The 22,852-nt window shown below is 39.9% G+C and overlaps 1 protein-coding gene and 1 non-coding gene across 2 annotated transcripts in view; one reads left to right on the forward strand and one right to left on the reverse strand.

Moving 5' to 3' along the window:
* Nucleotides 1-18,602: 18,602 nt before the first annotated feature.
* The window catches only part of LOC130848969 (solute carrier family 22 member 10-like), a 103,430-nt gene continuing 99,180 nt past the window's right edge, over nt 18,603-22,852 (forward strand). The window contains exons 1-2 of the mRNA XM_057727454.1: nt 18,603-19,004; nt 19,836-19,939. Of these exons, the coding sequence (XP_057583437.1) occupies nt 18,603-19,004; nt 19,836-19,939 (506 nt within the window). The remainder of the gene's footprint in view (nt 19,005-19,835; nt 19,940-22,852) is intronic.
* On the reverse strand, nt 19,060-19,166 carry LOC130850668 (U6 spliceosomal RNA). Its single transcript, XR_009053012.1, has one exon. It is a non-coding gene; the product is annotated as a U6 spliceosomal RNA (small nuclear RNA).

A 22,852-nucleotide genomic window follows, 5' to 3' on the forward strand; every position in this document is an offset into this window, starting at 1 on the left:
CATTTAATCCATTTACACTTAAAGTGATTATTGACATATGTGTTCGTATTACCATTTTCTGAATTGTTTTGGTTTTGTTTTTGTAGGTGTTTTCTTTCTCTTGTGTTTCCTACTTAGAGAAGTTCCTTTAGCACTTGTTGTAAGGCTGGTTTGGTGGTGCTGAATTCTCTTAGCTGTTGCTTGTCTCTAAAGCTTTTGATTTCTCCATCGAATCTGAATGAGATGCTTGCTGGGTAGAGTATTCTTGGCTGTAGGTTTTTTTCTTTCAGGACTTTCAGTATATCCTGCCATTCCCTTCTGGCCTGCAGAGTTTCTGCACAAAGATCAGCTGTTATCCTTATGGGTTTTCCCTTATATGTTATCTGTTGCTTTTCTCTTGCTGCTTTTCATATTTTTCTTTGTGTTTTAATTTTTGTTAGTTTGATTAATATGTGTCTTGGTGTTTTTCTCCTTGTGTTTATTTTGAATGGTACTCTCTGTGCTTCTTGGACTTGATTAATTATTTCCTTTTCCATGTTGGAGAATTATTCCACTATAACCTCTTCAGATATTTTCTCCTAACCTCCCTTTTTTTCTTCTTCTTCTGGGATGACTATGATTCGAATGTTGGTGCACTTGATGTTATCCCTGAGGTCTCTGAGACTGTCTTACATTCTTTTTATTCTTTTTTTCTTTTTCCTGCTCTGTGGCAGTTATTTCCCCCATTCTATCTTCCAACTCACTTATTTGTTCTTCTGCCTCCGTCATTCTGCTGTTTATACCATTTAGACTATTTTTAATTTCAGTTATTTTGTTGTCCATTACTGTTTGTTTGTTTTTTAGTTCTTCTGAGTCCTTATTAATTGTTTCTTGTATTTTCTGTATTTTGTTATTGAGATTTTGTATCATTTTTAATATTGTTACTCTGAATTTTCTTTCAGGCATTTTTCCTATTTCCTCTTCATTTATTTGGTCTTGTGGGTTTTTTTCCTGCTCCGTTGCCTGCATGGTGTTTCTTTGTTTTCTCATTGTAGTCCAAACTTCAGAGGTTGCTTGTCCTGGTAATAAAGGGGTTTAAAGAAGACTGTCCATGCCCCATACTAGTTGCAGTTTGTTGAGTCACACAAATAGTATGTCAAGGAAACACATACATGTTAAGACACACAAATACTGAATCCAATGGAATATAATGCACTAGAAAGACCTGACAGAAGAACCCCATTATGCTATCAGACATTCAAAGAGAAAACCAACAGAAATTGAAAACCAAAGCACAACAAAACAGAAACAAAAGCAAAAACAAGCAAGTAACACTACACACACACAAACCCAATCCAAGGAGATATTGAAAGATAGGATCAAATATAATAAAGAGCTAGGGTACCACCAGACAGACTGAAGATTCTCAGAATGAAATCAGACAGTTATACTAAGATCTAAGATAAAGTCAAAAACCTGATAACAAATACCAAAGCAGTGTATTAGCTGGATAATAAAGCAAGGAGACAGAGCAAACTGATAATGTTGCTTATTAAGTATATTAAGACAAAATAAACTGAAAAATGTTATAAGATAGGACAACAGAAGAGTGTAGTATGATTGGAAATATGAAAATAAAAAGAAAGAATTAGAATTGTGTAAAAGATAGAGATGAAAAGAAGCTAGGAAAAATACTGTCAGCACTACAAAAACCTTAGCTAGAAATAGAGATGTATAAAAATGCTAAAAATAAAAATAGAATAATAAATAGAATAAAAATATATAAAGAAACTTGTAGATCCCTTAGTACTAAGATCATTATTAATGAAAATAAAGAAAAAAAGAACAACAACAAAAAAAAGAAAACAAAACAAAACTAGAACTAACCCCAGAATGGACCAGTTCAATAGAATTAATAATAATATTTCTATTTCCTCAGGGTCTCAGCTGTAAGTTTCCTTCTACCCGCCTTGTGTGTTTTGTATTATTCTGTGACCAGCAGAGACTCCCTTATTGTTCATCTGTAAGCACTTGTGTGTGTGGGGAGAAAGCATACAATAGTGGCTCCTTCCCCTGGGAGTGAGTGAGTAGTGGCACCCTGTCTGTGTCACGGAGATTCATTTGGACATGGTGGTGCCTGTTGCAGAGGGATGCTGGTGGCTCAGGTTTAAACAGAATGTCTTAGAGTTGGGCCACTCTGCAGGCTTTTGGTTCTTGGCTGCAGGCACTCTAGGCCAGCCCCACCGGGGAGACTTTGTTATCCCTGAGCGTGTTAGCTTGGCTCACAAGGGTCCCTCCTCTGTCCCTCTCAGGTGGTGAGAGAGAGGCTATGCCCACAGCTCCACCCCCCTGCTTGTGAGTCAGCAGTATCCAGCTGCCACTATGGCCTTGTGGCTCCCTGCAGTAGGCACTCTTCACTGTGGATTTCTTCCTCCTGTCCTCTCAGTCTGTCTCCCCACTGCCAACAATGTTTCTCACCCTTAACCAGTTCTTCAGTTCCCGTGCTCCCACTCCCAGATCCCCCTGTTCAGCTGTGAATCAACGTCTCAGTCCATGCAGATTTTCCCCCAAACTCCCTCCCAGCTAGTTGTGGTGCACTTTCCCCCAGGCTGTTTTATTGCAGCCAGCATCAGTTCTCTCCCCAGTGTCTGTTCTCCTAAGCTCAAGCCTCAGCACCCAGCCCCCAGCCCCCACCTTCCCCTGTGGGTGAGCAGACCAGCATCTCTGGCTGGGGAGTGCTACAAGAATCCTCAATATGGGAATCTTTCCACTCTGCCCTCCACACACCTGTTGTTGCTCTCTCTTCTGGAGGCTCTGAAGCTCCCCCTGTCCGTCCCGGCCAGCAAGGGGGCTTCACAGTGTGTGGAAGCTTTCCCCCCCCTTCACAGCTCCCTCTCAGAGGGGCACACCTCCTCAGGATTCCTTTATCTTTTTTTTTCTTTCGCACTACCCAGTTACGTGGAAATTTTCTTGTCGTTCTGGAGGTCCGAGGTCCCATGCCAGCATTTGGAAGGTGTCCCCTAGGAACTTTGCCACAGGTAGATGTATTCTTGATGTCTTTGTGGGGAGGAAGGTGATCTCCATGTCTTACTCCTCCACCATCTTTTTCCTCCTCATTACCTTCTTTTAGAAGTGGGGTCATAGTAGACTGGTGAGGTCTGCTTTGTTATTTGCTCTTTCAGAGGTTTTCTCATATGCTTTCAATTGGGGATGTAGTTCCTCTGAATTTTCACTTAACTTTCTCTTTCTCTATGAATTTAAGAGAAACAGTTATCTATTGTGCTCTTGAAATGGGTGTTTTAGATGGGAGCATCCCTTTGTAGACCATGTGTGTCCAATGTCTTTGGTTTGAGGGCTGTTTTGCAATGAATGTTATCCATGTCTTCCCTCAGGCTGGTGCAGTTGGCTTGGGGGGATATAAAGCCTGTCCAGATGAGGGAGGAATTCCTCTCTGCTCTATACCTGTCACCATGCTCTCATGGGCAGGTCTTCTCCCCAGTTTTTGGAGTAGGAGCCCTGAAAAGTCGGGTTCCATCTGGTTTCTTTCCCCTTCAGTGCATGCCCTGCCCAAAAGGAGGGGAGTATGGAAGCAATTGAGGCCTGTATGCTCACAGAGGACCAAAGCACTGCCTGTGCTGGTGTCCATATCTCCACTCAGATGCAGCCCAAGATTGCATCCTTTTCCCTGATGTGTCTATCCCAGATCTGGTGCAAGGCTGTCGTGTGGAGTGGACAGGCCAGTGTGTTTGTTAGGCTGGGGCTTGGGGTAAGGGCACTGTAGCTGCAGGAATTGAGGTGGCTGCAGTGCTGTCAGGTATATGGGCTGCTTCTCTGGCAGTTTTCTCCCAGGACATCTCTGTCCCAGATCCAGCAGTAAGCTGTGCTGTGGAGTGAGTTGGGCTGGGGTGCTTGCCTCACTCAGATTAGGGAGTGCAGTGAGGTCGTAGTGACCAGTTCAAAGCTCTGTCCACCCTGATTGTTGGAGCCAAAATGTGTACTTTCCTTGTGTGTAGGGTCAAGGTTCCTCCAGCCCCTCCATCTGTCCCAGCCGTTCTCCCAGCAACCAAGGGGACTTGTCTCATCTACTCAGGACCCTCTACTGGGATGTTGAGTCTATGACTTCCATCTAGCTCCCCAGAATGAGGGTCTGCCCCTGCAGAAATTCTCTCTTACTTTAAGATCCCTTTCCAGGGCTGGGATCCTGACCCTATGTCTTTTTTCTGTCCTCCTCTGTTATATGGAAATTTTTCTTCCAGATGTTTTGTGTAGGAGTTCTTCTGACAAATTCCACTCACTATTCTGCAAGAATTGTTCCACATGTTGATGTATTTCCTCATGTGTTTGTAAGAATAGGTGAGTTCCACATCCTCCTACTGCACCATTTTGATACTCCCCTCTATATAACAACTTCTAAATGACAGAGGTTAAATAATGGAAAACAGATTACTAGATACCAAAGGTAAGAAAAGGAATGATGGGAGCAAGGGGAGGTGCTATATTTATAAGAGTACAAAAGCAGGGTTGCTTGTGGAGAAGGAATTGTTCTGTATCTTGACTGTGGTGGTGGGCACAGGAAGGTACAGGTGATAAAACTATAAAGTACTAACTACATGCACACACAAACATAAGTACCAGAAAAACTGGGGAAATCTGAATAAGATCAGTAGATTGTATCACTATCAATGTCTTATCTGTGGGGTGGAGTTAAGATGGCAGCATGGGAAGATGTAGAGTTTGTGTCTCCCCACAACTAGATCAGTTGCTGGAGGCTGGTGGGGGACATGAGGCCTAAGGAGACCAGAGGAACCCCTGAGCAACTGGGTAGGATATAGGGGAAGTTGGGGGGTGGAGAAGTGGAAACCAGACAGGACCGGTGCCCCTGGGAGGTGGCTGGCTAAGGGGGGAGGTTCCTGCTTAGAGAGACCCCCCAGGGTCTAGGGGGATTGGGGGACTGCATTTGGGTTTCTCCTGCCCAGTTGGCCAGGAGGCCTGCTGGGCTCCCGGGCCTGGGAGCCTGCTGGGCTCCCCAGAAGGGCCTTCAACCCTCTGAGGCCCACTCCAAGCAGCCTGGGTCCTAGGGGTGTAGAAGTGAAGGAGGGAGGAGGGGCGAAGAGGTGGAGACGCAGACTGGTGGGGGGGGGCTTTGAGATCACAGGACTGGGGAGATGAGAGGGTGTTTCTCCTGCCCACTCAGCCGGGGAAGCCATCTGGGCTCCTTGGCCTGGTCTTTCACTCTCTGGGGCCCCCTCCAGGACATGGTTACTAGAGGCATGGGAGGGAGGGGAGAGGGGGAAGGGGGAAGAGAAAGAGAGGCAAACAGTGGGGGTGGGAAGGGACTTCTCAAGACTAGAAGAATAGGGGAGGTGCCACCTGATATTCCTTCTGGGTGGGTCCTCCAACTTCCAAGGGCCCCTTCAGGCTGTTGGTTTTAGGGGTATAGGAGGGAAGTGGTGGAGGGAGAAGAAGAGAGGCAGAAATGGGGAGTGACCCTCTGGGATCAGAGGATCAGGGGAGAAGTGGAAGGCATTTCCACTGCCCGCTGACCCCAGAAGCGTCCTGGGCTCCTGGGCCTGGTCTTCAACTCTCCAGGGCCCCCCTGAGACATGCTAGTCTTGGGGACATAGGAGTGTGGCAGGGGAAGAAGAAGAGAGGCAGACCAGTGGTGGGATGTTCCAGGATCAGAGGACCAGGGGACGTGTGGAGGGCCTTTCCCCTGCCCACTTGGGCCTGGTGGGCCTGCTGGGCTCCTGAGTTTGGTCCCTCATTCTCTGGGGCCCTCTCTGGCTGTGTGGGTCCTACAAGCATGGGAGGGTGGGAGAAAGGGGGAGAGGAAGAGAGGCAGACAATGGAGGGGGGTACCTTGCAGGACCAGAGGATCAGGGGAGATGTTGCGGGAAATCTCCCTACCCACTAGGCACTGGGAAACCTGTTGTGCTCCCAGGCCTTATCTTTAGTCCTCCAAGGGCCCCTCTAGACTGCACTTGTCCTAGGGGTGTAGGAGGAAAGCAGGAGAGAAGAGGAGAGATGGGCAGGGGAGGGGGCCCTCTGGGATTAGAGGATCAAAGGAGGCAGGGAAGGTATTTCCCCTGCCTGCTAGCCCTGGGAAGCCTGCAGGGCTCATGGACCTGGTCCTTCATACTCCAGGGCCCCCTCCAGCCTCTTAGGACCTAGGTGAGTGGGAGGGAGGGAGGGAAGAGGAAGAGAGGTAGATAGGGACCCTCCGAGACTGGGAGACCTGGGGAAGTGCTGCAGGTGTTTCCCTAGCCCAGTTGGCCCTGGGAAGCCTGAAGGCATCAGAGCCTGGTCTCCTGCCTTCCAGTGCCCCCTCCAGCCATGAGGATCCTAGGGGAAAAGGATGGAGGGGGTGCAGAAGAAGAGAGGCCAAGGGGGAGGGACCCTCTGAGACTGGAGGACTGGGGGAAGTTCCTAGCATTTCTCTCACCAACTCGGTCCCATGGAGCTTGCTGGATACCTGGCCCTGGTCCTTTGCCCCCAGGACCAGAGGCATTCATGGGCCCCTCTGCCTCATTGGGCCTAAGCCCCATTCCCCAACACCCCCAGGGCCTTTTCTAAACATAGACCCCAACCAATGCCTAAACCCCGCCCTTGCCTAAGCCCCACCCCCACAGCCAAGGACTTTTCTGGCTTTTTAAAAAATTTTTTCTTTCTTCCTTTTTTCCTTTCCTCATCTCCTCACTTCAGCTATTGAAGTTGTTTTATCTTCCAGTGTTGCTCCATCTATTTTTAAAAAAGTTTTTCTAACACATTGGTTAGTTTCCCTTTCTTATTGTATTTTTTATCTTGCTATTGTTTTGCTGTTCTGATACTTTTTTTTCTTTTCTTTTCTTTTTTCCTTTTCCTGCTCCACACGGCTTGTGGGATCCTGATTCACAAGCCCGGGGTCAGGCCTGAGCTCCTGAGGTGGGAGCTCTGAGTCCAAAACATTGGACTAACAGGAAACCCCAGACCCCTGGGAATATTCATCAAGGTGAGATCTCCCAAAGGTTCTCACCTCAGCATCAAGACCCAGCTCTACTCAACAGCCTGCAAACTCCAGTGCTTGAAACCTCAGGCCAAACACCCAGTGAGACAGGAATACAATCCCACCCATCCAAAGGAGGGGGAAATAGTGAGATGACAAAAAATTATGTCACAAATGAAGGAACAGGGTAAAAACACACAAGACCAAGTAAATGAAGAGGAAATAGGCAAGCTAGCTGAGAGAGAATTCAGAATAATGATAGTAAAGATGATCCAAAATCTCAGAAATAGAGTTGAGAAAATACAAGAAGTGTTTAACAAAGATCCAGAAGAACTAAAGAAGAAACAATCACAGATAAACAAGATAATAACTGAAATGAAAAATACACTGGAATGTATCAATTCAGAATAACAGAGGCAGAAGAATGAATAAGTGAGATGGAAGATAGAATGGTGGGAAAAAAATGCCAAGGAAGAGAATGAGGAAAAAAGAATGAAAATAATTGAGGACAGGCTTAGAGACCTCTGGGACAACACTAAATGCACTAACATTCGAATTATAGGGTCCCAGAAGAAGAAGAGAAAAAGAAAGGGTCTGAGAAAATATTCAAAGAGATTATAGTGGAAAACTTCTAAACATGGGAAAAGAAATAGTTTCCCAAGTCCAGGAAGCACAGAAAGTCCCATACAGGATTAACCCTAGAAGAAACACACCAAGACACATATTAATCAAATTGACAAAAATTACACTAAAAAAAAACCAGTAAAAGCAGCAAGAGAAAAGCAAAAACTAACATACAAAGGAAACCCTATAAGGCTATCAACTTTTCCTGCAGAAACTCTACAGGTCAGAAGGAAGTGTCAGGATATACTGAAAGCAATGAAAGAGAAAAACCTACAACCAAGATTACTCTACCCAGCAAGGATCTCATTCGGATTTGATGGAGAAATCAAAAGCTTTAGAGACAAGCGAAAGCGAAGAGAATTCAGCACCACCAAACCAGCTTTACAACAAATGCTAAAGGAAATTCTCTAGGGGGGAAACATAAAAGAAGAAAAAGACTCATAAAAACCAACCCAACACAATTAATAAAATGGTAATAGGAACATACATATTGATAGTAATATTGAATGTAAATGGATTAAATTCTCCAACCAAAAGACACAGATTGCCTGAATGGATACAAAAACAGGACCCACACATGTGTAGTCTGCAAGAGACCCATTTCAGACCTAAGGACACACACAGACTGAAAGAGAAGGGATGGAAAAAGATCTTATGTGCAAATGGAAATCAAAAGAAAACTGGAGTAGCAATACTCATATCAGATAAAATAGACTTTAAAATAAAGACTGTTACAAGAGATAAGGAAGGACACTACATAGTGATCAAAGGATCTATCCAAGGCAAAGATAAAACAATTGTAAATATTTATGCACCCAATATAGGAGCACCTCAATACATAAGGCAAATGCTAACAGCCATAAAAGCAGAAATCGACAGTTACACAAAATAGTAGGGGACTTTAACACTCCACTTACACCAATGGACAGATAATCCAAACAGAAGAGAAACAAGGAAACACAAGCTTTAAATGACACAACAGACCAGAAAGATTTAATTGATTTTATAGAACATTCCACCCAAAAGTGGCAGAATACACTTTCTTCTCAAGTGCACATGGAACATTCTCCAGGACAGATCACATCTTGGGTCACAAATCAAGTCTTGGAAAATTCAAGAAAATTGAAATTGTATCCAGCATCTTTTCTGACCACAATACTATGGGATTAGAAATTAACTACAGAAAATAAATGGTAAAACCCACAAATACACGAAGACTAAATAATGCACTAATAAATAACCAAGTGATCACTGAAGAAATCAAAGAAGAAATTCAAAAATACATAGAAAAAAGTGACAATGGATACACGATGACCCAAACCTGTGGGATGCAGCAAAAGCAGTTCTAAGAGGGAAGTTTATAGCAATTCAATCTCACCTCAAGAAACAAGAAAAATCTCAAGTAAACAATCTAGCCATACACCTGAAATAACTAGAGAAACAAGAACAAAGAGAACCCAAAATCAGTAGAAGGAAAGAAATCATAAAGATCAGAGCAGAAATAAATGAACTAGAAGCGAAGAAAACAATAGCAAAGATCAATAAAACTAAAAGTTTTTTCTTTGAGAAGATAAACAAAATTGCTAAAGCTTTAGCGAGACTCATCAAGAAAAAAAGGGAGAGGACACAAATCAATAAAATTAGAAATGAAAAAGGAGAAATCACAATTGACACTGCAGAAATACAAAGGATAATAAGAGACTACTATAAACAACTAAAAGCCAATAAAATGGACAACCTCGAAGAAATGGACAAATTCTTGAAAAGGTACAATTTTCCAAGACTGAATCAGGAAGAATTAGAAAATATAAACAGACCTATCACAGGTAATGAAATTGGAACTGTGATTAAAATTCTTCCAACAAACTAAAGAACAGGATGAGATGGCATCACAGGTATATCCTATCAAACTTTTAGAGAAAAGCTAAAACGTATTCCTCTCAAGCTCTTCCAAAAATTTGCAGAGGGAGGAACACTCCCAAATTTGTTCTGTGAGGCCACCATCACCCTGATACCAAAACCAGAAAAAGATATCACAAAAAAAGAAAATTACAGACAAATAACACCGATGAACATAGATGCAAAAACCCTCAACAAAATAGTAACAAACAGTTTCCAACAACACATTAAAAGGATCATACATCATGATCAAGTGGCCTTTATCCCTGGCATGCAAGGATTCTACAATATATGCAAATCAAACAATGTGATACACCATATTAACAAACTGAAGGATAAAAACCACATAATCATCTCAATAGATGTAGAAAAAGCTTTTGACAAAATCCAACACATATTTATGATAAAAACTCTCCAGAAAATGGGCATAGAGGGAACCTACATCAATATAATAAAGACCATAGATGATAAAACCACAGCAAACATTATTCTCAATGGGGAAAAGCTGAAAGCATTTCTGCTAAGGTCAGGAAAAAGACAAGGATGTCCACTCTCACCACTCTTATTCAAAATAGTTTTGGAAGGCCTAGCCATGGTAATCAGAGGAGAAAAAGAAATAAAAGGGATAAGAATTGGAAAAGAAGAAGTAAAACGGTCACTGTTTGCAGATGATACGATACTACACACAGAAAATAGTAAAGATGCCACCAGAAAACTACTAGAGCTAATTAATGAATTTGGTAAAGTTGCAGGATACAAAATTAATGCACAGAAATCTGTTGCATTAATATACACTAACAATGAAAAATCAGAAAGAGAAATTAAGGAAACAATCCCCTTTACCATCACAACAAAAAGAATAAAACAGCTAGGCACAAATCTACCTAAGGATACAAAAGACTTGAGAAAAAGATGGCGGTGAAGTATAGGGACGTGGAAAGCATCCCTCTCTACAGATGCATTGGGAATGCACCAAAAGATGCAAGAATTCCCACAGAGAACCAACTGAACACCAGCAGATGACCTCGGACAACAGAAAGGACCACAAGGATCCCGACATAACAGATAGGGAGGCATCTATGACAGCTCCAAGAGGGTGAAGCGGCTGAGCTGTGGCAGATGGGAGGGAGTGAGAAACGCATGGAGGGTCTTCACCACAGCTCAGCATTCCTGGACTGAGACATTGATTCATAGCTGAACAGAGGGTCCAGGAGTGGGAGCATGGGAACTGGAGAGCTGGTTCAGGGTGAGAAAAATTGTTGCCAGTAAGGTGATGGAACAAGAGGACAGGAGGGAAGAGGTCCACCGCAAGAAGTGCCTGCCCCTGAGAGCTTTCCGGCCATGATGGCAGCTGGATGCTGCAGGCTCATGGGCAGGGGGGAGGAGCCATGTGCATAGCCTCTCTCTCTCTTTCAGCACCTGCAACAGGCAGTGGAGGGACCCCTGTGGACCACCTAAAGCACGCAGGGATAACAAGTATCCTAAGGCCCTCGGGTGGGGCTAGCATAAAGCCCCCGAAGGCAGCCGAGAGAAGACTTGGAATGCTGGCAGCAGGGAGGCTGCTGAGAAAACAAACAAACAAACAAACCTGGAGAGACACCCAACTCTAAGACTTTCTGTTTACACCTGAGCCACCGGCGTCCCTCTGCAATAGGCACCTCTAGGGCCGACTGAAATGATGGTGTGCCACTGCCCACTCACTCCCAGAGGAAGGAGCCACTATTGTACCCTCTCCCTCCCACACACCAACGCTTACAGATGAACAATATAGGAAGCTCTGCTGGTCACAGAATAATACAAAAAACCCAAGGCGAGTAGAAGACCACTGACAGCTGAGACTCTAAGGAAACAGAAATATTAGTATCAATTCTATTGAACTGTCCATTCTGGGATTAGTTCTGGTTTTTTTTTATTAATTATGATCTCCATCCTAAGGGACCTACAAGTTTTAAAACATATTTTTTATTTTATTTTTTATTCTATTTTTATTTTTTGTCTTTTTATATACTTCTCTTTCTAGCTAAGTTTTTGGTAGTACTGACTATATATCTCTCCTACCTTCCTTTCATCTCTATCTTTTATACATTTCTATTCCCTTCTTTTTATTTTCATATTTGCAGTCACTCTATGCTCTTCTGGTCCCCTGTCTTCCATTGATTTTTAGTTTATTTTTTCTTAACATACTTATAAGCAACATTGTCGATCTGCTCAGACTCCTTGCTCTATTCTCCAGATGACACACTGCCTTGGTATTTAATATTAGGCTTTTGTCTTTATCTTACTTCTTAGTACAATTGTCTAATTTCATTCTGAGAATCTCCATTCTGTCTGGTGGTACTCTAGCTCTTTTTTATACTTGATCCTAGCTTTCAATATCTCCCTGGATTTGTGTTTGTATGTGTAAGGTGTTATTTGTTTGTTTGTTTGCTTTTGCTTTTGTTTCTGTTTTGTTCTGTTTTGTTTTTCAATTTCTGTTGGGTTTCTCTTTGAATATCTGATGGCATCATGGGGTTCTTCTGTCAGGTCTTTCCAGAGGCTTATGTCCTAATGCATTCAGTAATTGTGTGTCTTATACATGTATGTGTTTCCTAGACTTAGCATTTGTTTAACCCAACACTCAGACATTAGTCTGGGGCTTGGACAGTCTTCTATAAACCCCTCTATCACCAGGACAAGCAACCCCAGAAGTTTGGACTACCATGAGGAAACAAAGAAACTCCATGCAGGCAAAGGAGCAGGAAAAAAACCCACAAGACCAAATAAATGAAGAGGAAATAGGAAAAATGCCTGAAAAGGAATTTAGAGTAATGATAGTAAAAATGATACAAAATTTTGATAACAAAAGAGAGAAAGTACAAGAAACAGTTCATAAGAACTCAGAAGAACTAAAGAACAAACAAAGAACAATGGATAACAAAATAACTGAAATTAAAAATACTCTAGATGGTATAACCAACAGAGTGACTGAGGCAGAAAAACAAATAAGTGAGTTGGAAGGTAGAATGGGGGAAATAACTGCCACAGAGCAGGAAAAAGAAAAAAAGAAAAAAAAAAGAATAGAAGACAGTCTCAGCGACCTCAGTGATAATCTTAAGCGTACAAACATTCGAATCATAGGCATCTCAGAAGAAGAAGAAAAAAAGAAAGGATCTGAGAAAATATTTGAAGAGGTTATAGCAGAAAACTTCCCCAACATGGGAAAGGAAATAATTAACCAAGTCCAAAAAGCACAGAGAGTCCCATACAGAATAAACCCAAGGAGAAATACACCAAGGCATATATTAATCAAACTAATGACAATTAAACACAAAGAAAAAATATGAAAATCAGCAAGAGAAAAGCAACAGATAACATATAAGGGAAAACTCATAAGGATAACAGCTGACCTTTCTACAGAAACTCTGCAGGCCAGAAGGGAATGGCAGGATATACTGAAAGTCCTGAAAGAGAAAAATCTATAGCCAAGAATACTCTACCCAGCAAGCATCTCATTCAGATTCAATGGAGAAATCAAAAGCTTTCCAGACAAGCAACAGCTAAGAGAATTCAGCACCACCAAACCAGACTTACAACAAGTGCTAAAGGAACTTCTCTAAGTAGGAAACACAAGAAAAGGAAAACACCTACAAATACAAACCCAAAACAATTAAGAAAATGGTAACTGGAACACACATGTCAATAATCACCTGAAATGTAAATGCATTAAATGCTCCAACCAAAAGACACAGACTGGCTGAATGTATAAAAATACAAGACCCTTCTATATGCTGCCTACAAGAAACCCACTTCAGACCAAAGGATACATATAGACTGAAAGGAAAGGTATGGAAAAAGAGATTCCATGCAAATGGAAGTCAAAAGAAAGCTGGAGTAGCAATACTCATATCAGACAAATTAGACTTGAAAGTAAAGACTATTGCAAGAGAGAAGGAAGGATGCTATGTAATGATCAAGGGATTCATCCAAGAAGAACATATCACAATGGTAAATACCTCTGCACCCACCATAGGAGCACCTCAATACATAAGGCAAATGCTAACAGCCATAAAAGGGGAAATCAACAGTAACATAATAATAGTGGGAGACTTCAGCACCACACTTACATCAATGGACAGATCATCCAAACAGAAAATAAATAAAGACACAAAAAAGACAGAATACACTTTCTTCCCAAGTGCACACGGAACATTTTCCAGGATAGATCACATCTTGGGTCACAAATCAAACATTGGCAAATTCAAGAAAATTGAAATCATATCAAGCATTTTCTCAGACCACAATGCCATCAGATTAGATATCAATTACAGGAAAAAAATTGCAAAAAATACAAACACATGGAGGCTAAACAATTCACTATTAAACAACCAAAAATTATTAAAGAAATCAATGAGGAAATGAAAACTATATAGAAACAAATGGCAATGAAAACAGAATAACCAAAAATCTATGGGACGCAGCAAAAGCAGTTCTAAGAGGGAAGTTTGTAACAATACACTCCTACCTTAAGAAACAAGAAAATATTGAATAAACAACCTAACCTTACACCTCAAACAATTAGAAGAAGAAGAACAAAGAAACCCCAAAGTAAGCAGAAGGAAAGAAATCATAAAGATCAAGCAGAAATAAATGAAAAAGAAAGGAAGGAAGCAATAGCAAAAATTAATAAAACTAAAAGCAGGTTCTTTGAGAAGATAAACAAAATTGATAAACCATTAGCCAGACTCATCAGCAAAAAAAGGGAGGAGATGCAAATCAACAGAATTAGAAATGAAAAAAGGAGAAGTAACAACGGACACCACAGACATTCAAAAGTTCATAAGAGACTACTACAAGCAAGTATATGCCAATAAATTGGATAACTAGGAAGAAATGGATAAATTCTTAGAAAAATACAATCTTCCAAGACTGAACCAGGAAGAAATAGAAACTATGAACAGACCAATCACAAGTATGGTAATTTAGGTTATCATTAAAAATCTCCCCAAACAAAAGCCCAGGACAAGATGGATTCACAGGAAAATTCTATCAAACACTTAGAGAAGAGCTAACACCTATCCTTCTCAAACTGTTCCAAAATATAGCAGGAGGAGGAGCACCCCCAAACTCATTCTACGAGGCCACCATCACCCTGATACCAAAACCAGGCAAAGACGTCACACAAAAATGAAAATTACAGACAAATGTCACTGATGAATATAGATGTAAAAATCCTCAACAAAATGCTAGTGAACAGAATCCAACAACACATTAAAAAAATCATACACCATGATGAAGTGGGGTTTATCTCTGGGATGCAAGGATTCTTCAATATACGCAAATCAATCAACGTGATACATCATATCAACAAATTGAAGGATAAAAACCATATGATCATCTCAATAGATGCAGAAAAAGGTTTTGTCAAAATTCAACATCTATTCATGATAAAAGGTCTCTGGAAAATGGGCATAGAATGAAATTACCTCAACATATTAAAAGCCATATATGAGAAACCGACAGCCAACATCATTCTAAATGGTGAAAAACTGAAAGCATTCCCTCTAAGAACAGGAACAAGACAGGGGTTTCCACTCTCACCATTATTATTCAACATAGTTTGGGAAGTTTTAGCCACAGCAATCAGAGAAGAAAAAGAAATCAAAGGAATCCAAATTGGAAAAGAAGAAGTAAAATTGTCACTCTTTGCAGATGACATGATATTATACATAGAAAACCTGAAAGACTCTACCAGAACACTGCTAGCACTAATTGATGAGTTTAGTAAAGTAGCAGGATACAAAATTAATGCACAGAAATCTCTTGCATTCCTATACACTAACAATGGAAGAGCAGAAAGAGAAATTAAGGAAACAATCCCATTTACCATTGCAACCAAAAGAATAAACTACCTAGGAATAAACCTGCCTAAGGAGGCAAAAGATCTGTATGCAGAAAACTATAAGACACTGATGAAAGAAATCAAAGACACAAACAGATGGAGGGACATACCATGTTTTTGAATTGGAAGAATCAATATAGTGAAAATGACTGTACTGCCCAAAGCAATTTACAGATTCAATGAAATCCCTGTCAAATTACCAATGGCATTTTTCACAGAACTGGAGCAAGAAATCTTACGATTTGTATGGAAATGCATAAAACCCCAAATAGCCAAAACAATCTTGAGAAGGAAAGACAGAGTTGGTGGAATCAGGCTTCCTGCCTTCAAACTATACTACAAGGCCATAGTGATCAAGACAGTATGATACTGGCACAAAAATAGAAAGGAAGTCAATGGAACAGAATAGTGATCTCAGAAGTAAGCCCAAACACATATGGGCACCTTATCTTTGACAAAGGAGGCAAGAACATACAATGGAAAAAAGACAGCCTCTTCAATAAGTGGTGCTGGGAAAACTGGACAGCTACATGTAAAAGAATTAAACTAGAACACTTCCTAACACCATACACAAAAATAAACTGAAATTGGATTAAAGATCTAAATGTAATACTGGGCACTATTAAACTCTTAGAGGAAAATATAGGCAGAACTCTCTATGACATAAATCATAGCAAGATCTTTCTTTTCTGCCTCCAAGAATAATGGAAATAAAAACAAAATAAACAAATGGGACGTAATGAAACTTAAAAGCTTGAGCACAGAAAAGGAAACCATAAACAAGACAAAAAGACAACCCTCAGAATGGGAGAAAATATCTGCACATGAAGTAACTGACAAGGGAGTAATCTCCAAAATATACAAGCAGCTCATGCAGCTCAATATAAAAAAAACAAAGAACCCAATCCAAAAATGGGTGGAAGACCTAAATAGACATTTCTTCATGGAAGACATACAGATGGCCATCAGACACATGAAAAGATGCTCAACATCACTAATCATTAGAGAAATGAAAATCAAAACCACAATGAGGTATCACCTCACACCAGTCAGAATGGCCAGCATCAAAAAATCTAGAAACAGTAAATGCTGGAGAGGGTGTGGAGAAATGGGAAGCCTCCTGCACTGCTGGTGGGAATGTAAATTGATACAGCCACTTTGGAAAACAGTATGGGGGTTCCTTAAAAACTAAAAATAGAGCTACCATAAGACCCATCAATCCCACTCCTGGGCATATACCCTGGGAAAACCATAACTCAAAAAGATACATGTACCAAAATGTTCATTGCAGCAGTATTTACAATAGCTAGGACATGGAAGCAACCTAAATTTACTTTGACAGGTGAATGGACAATTACTGGGCTTCCTAGGTGGCACAGTGGTTAAGAATCCGCCTGCCAATGCAGGGGACACGGGTTCGATCCCTGCTCCTGGAAGATTCCACATGCCGCAGAGCAACTAAGCCCATGTGCCACAACTTTTGAGCCTGCGCTTTAGAGCCTGTGAGCCACAACTATTGAGCCCATGTGCCGCAACTACTGAAGACCACGTGCCTAGAGCCCATGCTCCACAACAAGAGAAGCCACGTCAATGAGGAGCCCGTGCACCACAACGAAGAGTAACCCCCACTCACCACAACTAAAGAAAGCCCATGCACAGCCAAAAAAGACCCGACACAGCCAATAAAATAAATACATAAATAAATAAATTTATATATATAAAAATATGTGGCACATATATGCAGTGCAATATTATTCAGTCATAAAAAGGGATGAAATTGAGCTATTTGTAGTGAGGTGGATGGACTTAGAGTCTGTCATACAGACTGGCAGTAAGCCAGAAAGAAAAACAAACACTGTATGCTAACTCATATACATGGAATCTAGAAAAGTGGTACTGATGAACCTAGTGCCAGGGTAGGAATAGAGATACAGAGGTAGAGAATGGACTTGATGGCACCGGAGGGATGGGAAGCTGGGATGTAGTGAGAGAGTATCATCGACATATACACAATACCAAATATAAAATAGATGGCTAGTGCGAAGCTACTACAGAGCACACAGAGACCAGCTTGATAATTTGTGAATACCTAGAGGGGTGGGATAGGGAGGTTGGGAGAGAGTCTCAAGAGGGAGGGAATATGGGGATATATGTATACATGTGGCTGTTTCACTTTGTTGTATAGCAGAAACTGACACAATATTGTAAAGCAAGTATACTCCAATAAATATTAAAAAAATCTTAGCTGTGATTATTATACAATAATTTTATAAACATTGCTATTGGGGAAACAGTGAAGTGCACACAGATTCTCATTATATTTTTCTTGCTACTGCATGTGACTCCACTAATATCAATAAACATTTCAATTAAAAGTGTAACAGATTGGAAAGTTGTAGCATGTATACTGTGGTATAAGATACCTGGAATTATTATATTAATATAAGTAAAATACATACTGGAAATCAAGGAGCATTACTAGAGATAAAGAGGCAATGTGCATCTTGATAAAATGATCAATTCATCATGATTCTGAACAGTAGCACATAAAAGATCCTTAATATATTTTGTAAGGGAAAACCTCAGAAGATAAACTCCTAGATGAGCTCACCACTGTCATTCTCCAGTATCTTTATTGAAGGAATTTAAAATTATTGTGAGTTCTTGGTGTGATTGAAACTGAAGCACAATACCAGTTGCTAAAAGGTAGCAATTGAACCACATTCCATTATGCTTTAATTAGAAACAAAATATTATATATTTTAAATTATTGTAATCTAAAGTCAATATAAACAAGAAAAACAAGTGCTTTCTGTTCTTCCCCCAGAAAAATCAGAAAGCATTCACTTCTGTGTCTCTCAAACACCATTTTCTGGAAATTTGACTAAAGACTGTAGCAGGCATATTTTAAATTATTTAGAGACTATGTACCTGCCAAAGTCCAATGTTGATTTTACAGAATCACTGAGGAGAAGCATGTTAAGTGAGTAAACCTTTAAACAGATTTAATGTTCATCAGATAGAAATGTCTTTGGTAAATAATTTTCTCTATGACTTTACTGAAAAACCAATACCTCGTGATTCCAAAAGGATTGGGGAAGCTGCTTCCAATGTTCTGGTGCAGTAGCAAAGTGACAAGAACCATTGATGAGAAACTGGTGTGAGGTCACATAGATTTAGTGTGAATTAATAAAAGGAAACTTCTTTTGAAACTATCTCCATAAATTTATTGTGATTTTTCCTGAAGATTTCCTCTTCATAATGGCCTTTGAGGAGCTCCTGGATGAAATCGGTGGCCTGGGAAAATTCCAGATTCTTCAGATGGTTTTAGTTCTTCCCCCTGTCATGATAGCAGCCTGTCATATTCTACTGGAGAACTTCACTGCAGCCATTCCTGGTCATCGCTGCTGGGTCCCCATCCTTGATAATGACACTGTCTCTGATAATGACACTGGAACCCTCAGCTCTGATGTCCTCCTGAGAATCTCTATCCCATTGGATTCAAACTTGAAGCCAGAGAAATGTCATCGCTTCCTCCTCCCTCAGTGGCAACTCCTTCACCTGAATGGGAGCTTCTCCAACATGACTGACCTGGACACTGAGCCCTGCATGGACGGCTGGGTGTATGACCACAGCTCCTTCTCCTCCACCATCGTGACTGAGGTAAAGGCCTCATTTACCTCTTTTTTATTTTTTTTAAATTTTTTTTAATTTTATTAAAAATATGGAACGCTTCACGAATTTGTGTGTCATCCTTGCGCAGGGGCCATGCTAATCTTCTCTGTATCGTTCCAATTTTAGTATATGTGCTGCCGAAGCAAGCACCTCATTTACCTCTTGTGAGTACATGGTGTGGTGTGTTTGGGATAACATGGAAGAGACACTGTTCAAATCTTCAGTTACTGAATAGATAGTATGACCAGCTCTCTTTTATTCTTTCAGCGATTGTTTATCTTTTTAATTGTCAAGCATTTACATTACAATTGAGAATGATTAAGTCAACAAATTGGATATGAATTTTACTATCACAAAGCTTAAAATTTAATATGGAGATTGATGTTTAGGCAAGTACATATTTGATATAATGTGTTAAAAATTGTTCTTGGTCACTTGTTTTCAGTCTAGAACTTAAAAAATTAAAAAAAAAATCCATTTCCTAACTGTCAGAGAAACAAATCAGAGTTTATTTCACTCTAGGTGTGATCTACACATCAGTGATTTTAAAAAACTCATTTCCTATGTATGACAAAGATTTAAAACCACTGATGTATGCAGTGCTAAGTGAATATAAAGATTAGTCCTGACATAACCTGAAAGATTTAGTTGAGCATTTCTAGAAAAGCCATACTTCAACTGAGACTTAAATAATATAGATGAGTAAATGTAATAAAGGAAACCAGAGAGTGTGTTCACTGAGGGCTACTGGAGTGAGTGAACGTTGAGTGATCATGAGATGCTATGAAGCTCCTGGGTGCTGGTTTCCTTCTCTTCCAGTGGGATCTCGTATGTGATTATCAGTCACAGAAACCATTGGTTCAGTTCCTGTTCATGGCTGGAATGCTGATGGGGGGCCTCATATATGGCCATCTCTCAGACAGGTGAGTGTCTCCAGATCACTGCTGCCTTTCTTCTGTGGTGTTTTCCCAGTTTATGATTAACTGTTTCATAAAGAAATCTTTATTGAGTTCCCCAAATATACAATTTATACTGTTGTGGATTGCCTTGGTTCCAAGGGAGCTATAGATTGAAATGCAGAATTAGAATTATTGTAATGAATGCCATTTTGTTGCCACAGAGCTCTCAGTACTGGACTCAGAAATGACCTTTACATAAGATATGAGTGCATTTCAGAATAGTAGTTAGTGATGAGTTACCATAAACTTCATTTATAAAGGTGAGAAGGAATTACCAATGGGAAGTGAGAGGAAGGTGCTTCAAGGTAGGAGGTACTGCCTGTTTGAAGAAACAGTAAGATAGGGCTTTGCCATGGATTCGGTGAGCTAAGTAATTGTGGGTTCTCACATTAGTCCTCATATCATGGTTACGTCACTGTAGATAGTACTGCTTTCTATAAAACTTGTGTGCTTAGTGAGATGGTACTGAAGCTGAATTAGAAATAATTGTGGCTATAATCTGAATGTTTAATTTTGTAAAAGAGAAAAAAAGCCTCATAGTGGTAATACTTTCAACAATATAAGGTAACTAATCTATAGAACTCAGGGGCCATAATTTTTGGAGTGAGAAGTTTGGGTTATCCTATGCCTGGCAGGGGTCATTGGAAAGTAAGAAGACCACCATGACTGTCACATACTCAAGTCTCCCATTGGGGAAATGGGAGAATTAAAATATCCCTTATCAGCTGTAAGCCTAACATCATTTAATCTTACAGCTTAAAATTGTGAACTCTGTGTCACCTCCGGAATCATGATTATGTTTTATTGGTTTATGGGTCTATTTTTATGCCAGTACCTTACTCTTTTGATTATTATAGCTTTGTAGTATAGTTTGAAATTGACAGTGTCATGCTTCTAGCTTGGATCTTCTTTGTCAGGATTGCTTTGACTATTTGGGTTCATTTGTGATTTCATATAAAATTTTGGACTTTTTTTCTATTTCTGTGAAAGATGCCACTGGAATTTTGATAGAGAGTGCACTGAATCTATAGATGGCTTTGAGAAGTGTAGACTTTTGTTTTCTCCTTTATTTATTTGTTTTTACTATTTTTTATTTTATTTTATTTTATTTTATTTTATTTTATTTTATTTTATTTTATTTTTTAAGCTCTTTATTGGAATATAATTGCTTTACACTGTTGTGCCAGTTTTTGAGGTACACCAAAGTGAATCAGCTGTATTTATACATATATCCTCATATTCCCTCCCTCCCACGACTCCCTCCCATCCTCCCTATCCCAGCCCCTTAAGTCATCACCCATCATTGAGTTGATCTCCCATGTTATGTAGCAACTTCCCATTAGCTATTTTACATTTGGTAGTGTATATATGTCAATGCTATTCTTTCACTTTGTCCCAGCTTCCCCTTTGCGCCCCCTACCCCGTGTGCTCAAGTCCGTTCCCTACATCTGCATCTTTATTCTTGCCCTGTCACTGGGTTCATCAGTACCATTGTTTTAGATTCCATATGTATGAGTTAGCATATGATATTTATTTTCCTCTTTCTGGCTTACTTCACTTTGTATGACAGTCTCTAGGTCCATCCACCTCACTACAAATATAGAGTGGACAACTTAAAAATATTATTTTTTCCAACCATGAACATTAGTTATCTTTCCATTTACTTGTATCTACTTCAGTTTGTTTCATCGTCTTGTCATTTTCAGTGTCCAGATCTTTCATCTCCTTAATTATTTTATTGTTTCTGATGCTATAGTAAATGGGATTGTTTCCTTTATTACCTTTTTCAGATATTTCATTGTTGGTATATAGAAATGTGTTTGATTTCCTTATGTTGACTTTGTTTCCTGCAACTATACTGAATTTGTAGATAGTTCTAACAAAGTTTTTGTTTGAGTCTTCCAGGTTTTCTATATACAAGTTCATATCATCTCTAAGCAAAGAGAATATAATTCCTCCTTTCCTGTTTGGATGATTTTTACTTCTTTTTCTTTCTTGATAGCTCTGACCAGGACTTCCAGGATTATGCTGATAGGCGTGGTGTGAGTGGGCTCCTTTTTATCCCCTGAACTTAGAGGAAAATCTTGCAGACTATCACTACTGAGTATATGTTACTTGTAGGCTTGTCATATATCACCTTTATTATGTTGAGGTATGTTCCTTCTATACCCAATTAATTGAGCATTTTAATCATGAAAGGGTATTGTATGGCTTTTTATTTATCTTTTGAAATGATATGATATTTATCTTTCATTCCATTAATATAGTGTATTGATTTCTATATGTTGAGCTGCTTGCATCCTAGGGGTGAGTCCCACTTGATCATTTTGTATGATCCTTTGAATGTGCTGTTGAATTTGGTTTGCTGTTATTTTGATGAGAAATTTTTGCATCTGTATTCAGCAGAGATGTTGACCTGTAGTATTCCTGTTGTGTCCTTGTCTGATTTTGAGACCTTGAAAATTGTGGCCTTCTAAAATAAGTTTGAGACAATACCCTCCTCTTCGATTGTTTGGAAATGTTTGAGAAGAGTTGGTGTTCTTCTTCAAATGTTTGTAGGAATTCACCTGTGAAATCATCAGGCCTTTCAAAAATTTTAAATATAGTTAATTTACAGTATTGTATTAGTTTCAAGCACACAAAATTGTGATCCAATATGTTTATAGATTATACTCCATTTAAAGTTATTACAAATTAACAGCTACATTTTCCTGTGCTATACAATATATCTTTGTGGATTATTTATTTTATTTATAGTTAGTTTATACTTCTTAATCTCATCCCCTATCTTCCCTGCCCCTCTTCTCTTTTCCCACTGGTAACCACTAGTTTGTGAGTCTGTTTTTGTATATAATTACACACATTCATTTGTATTAT

The sequence above is a fragment of the Hippopotamus amphibius genome, chromosome 3 (genome assembly GCF_030028045.1).
Source record: "Hippopotamus amphibius kiboko isolate mHipAmp2 chromosome 3, mHipAmp2.hap2, whole genome shotgun sequence".
NCBI lineage: Eukaryota > Metazoa > Chordata > Mammalia > Artiodactyla > Hippopotamidae > Hippopotamus > Hippopotamus amphibius.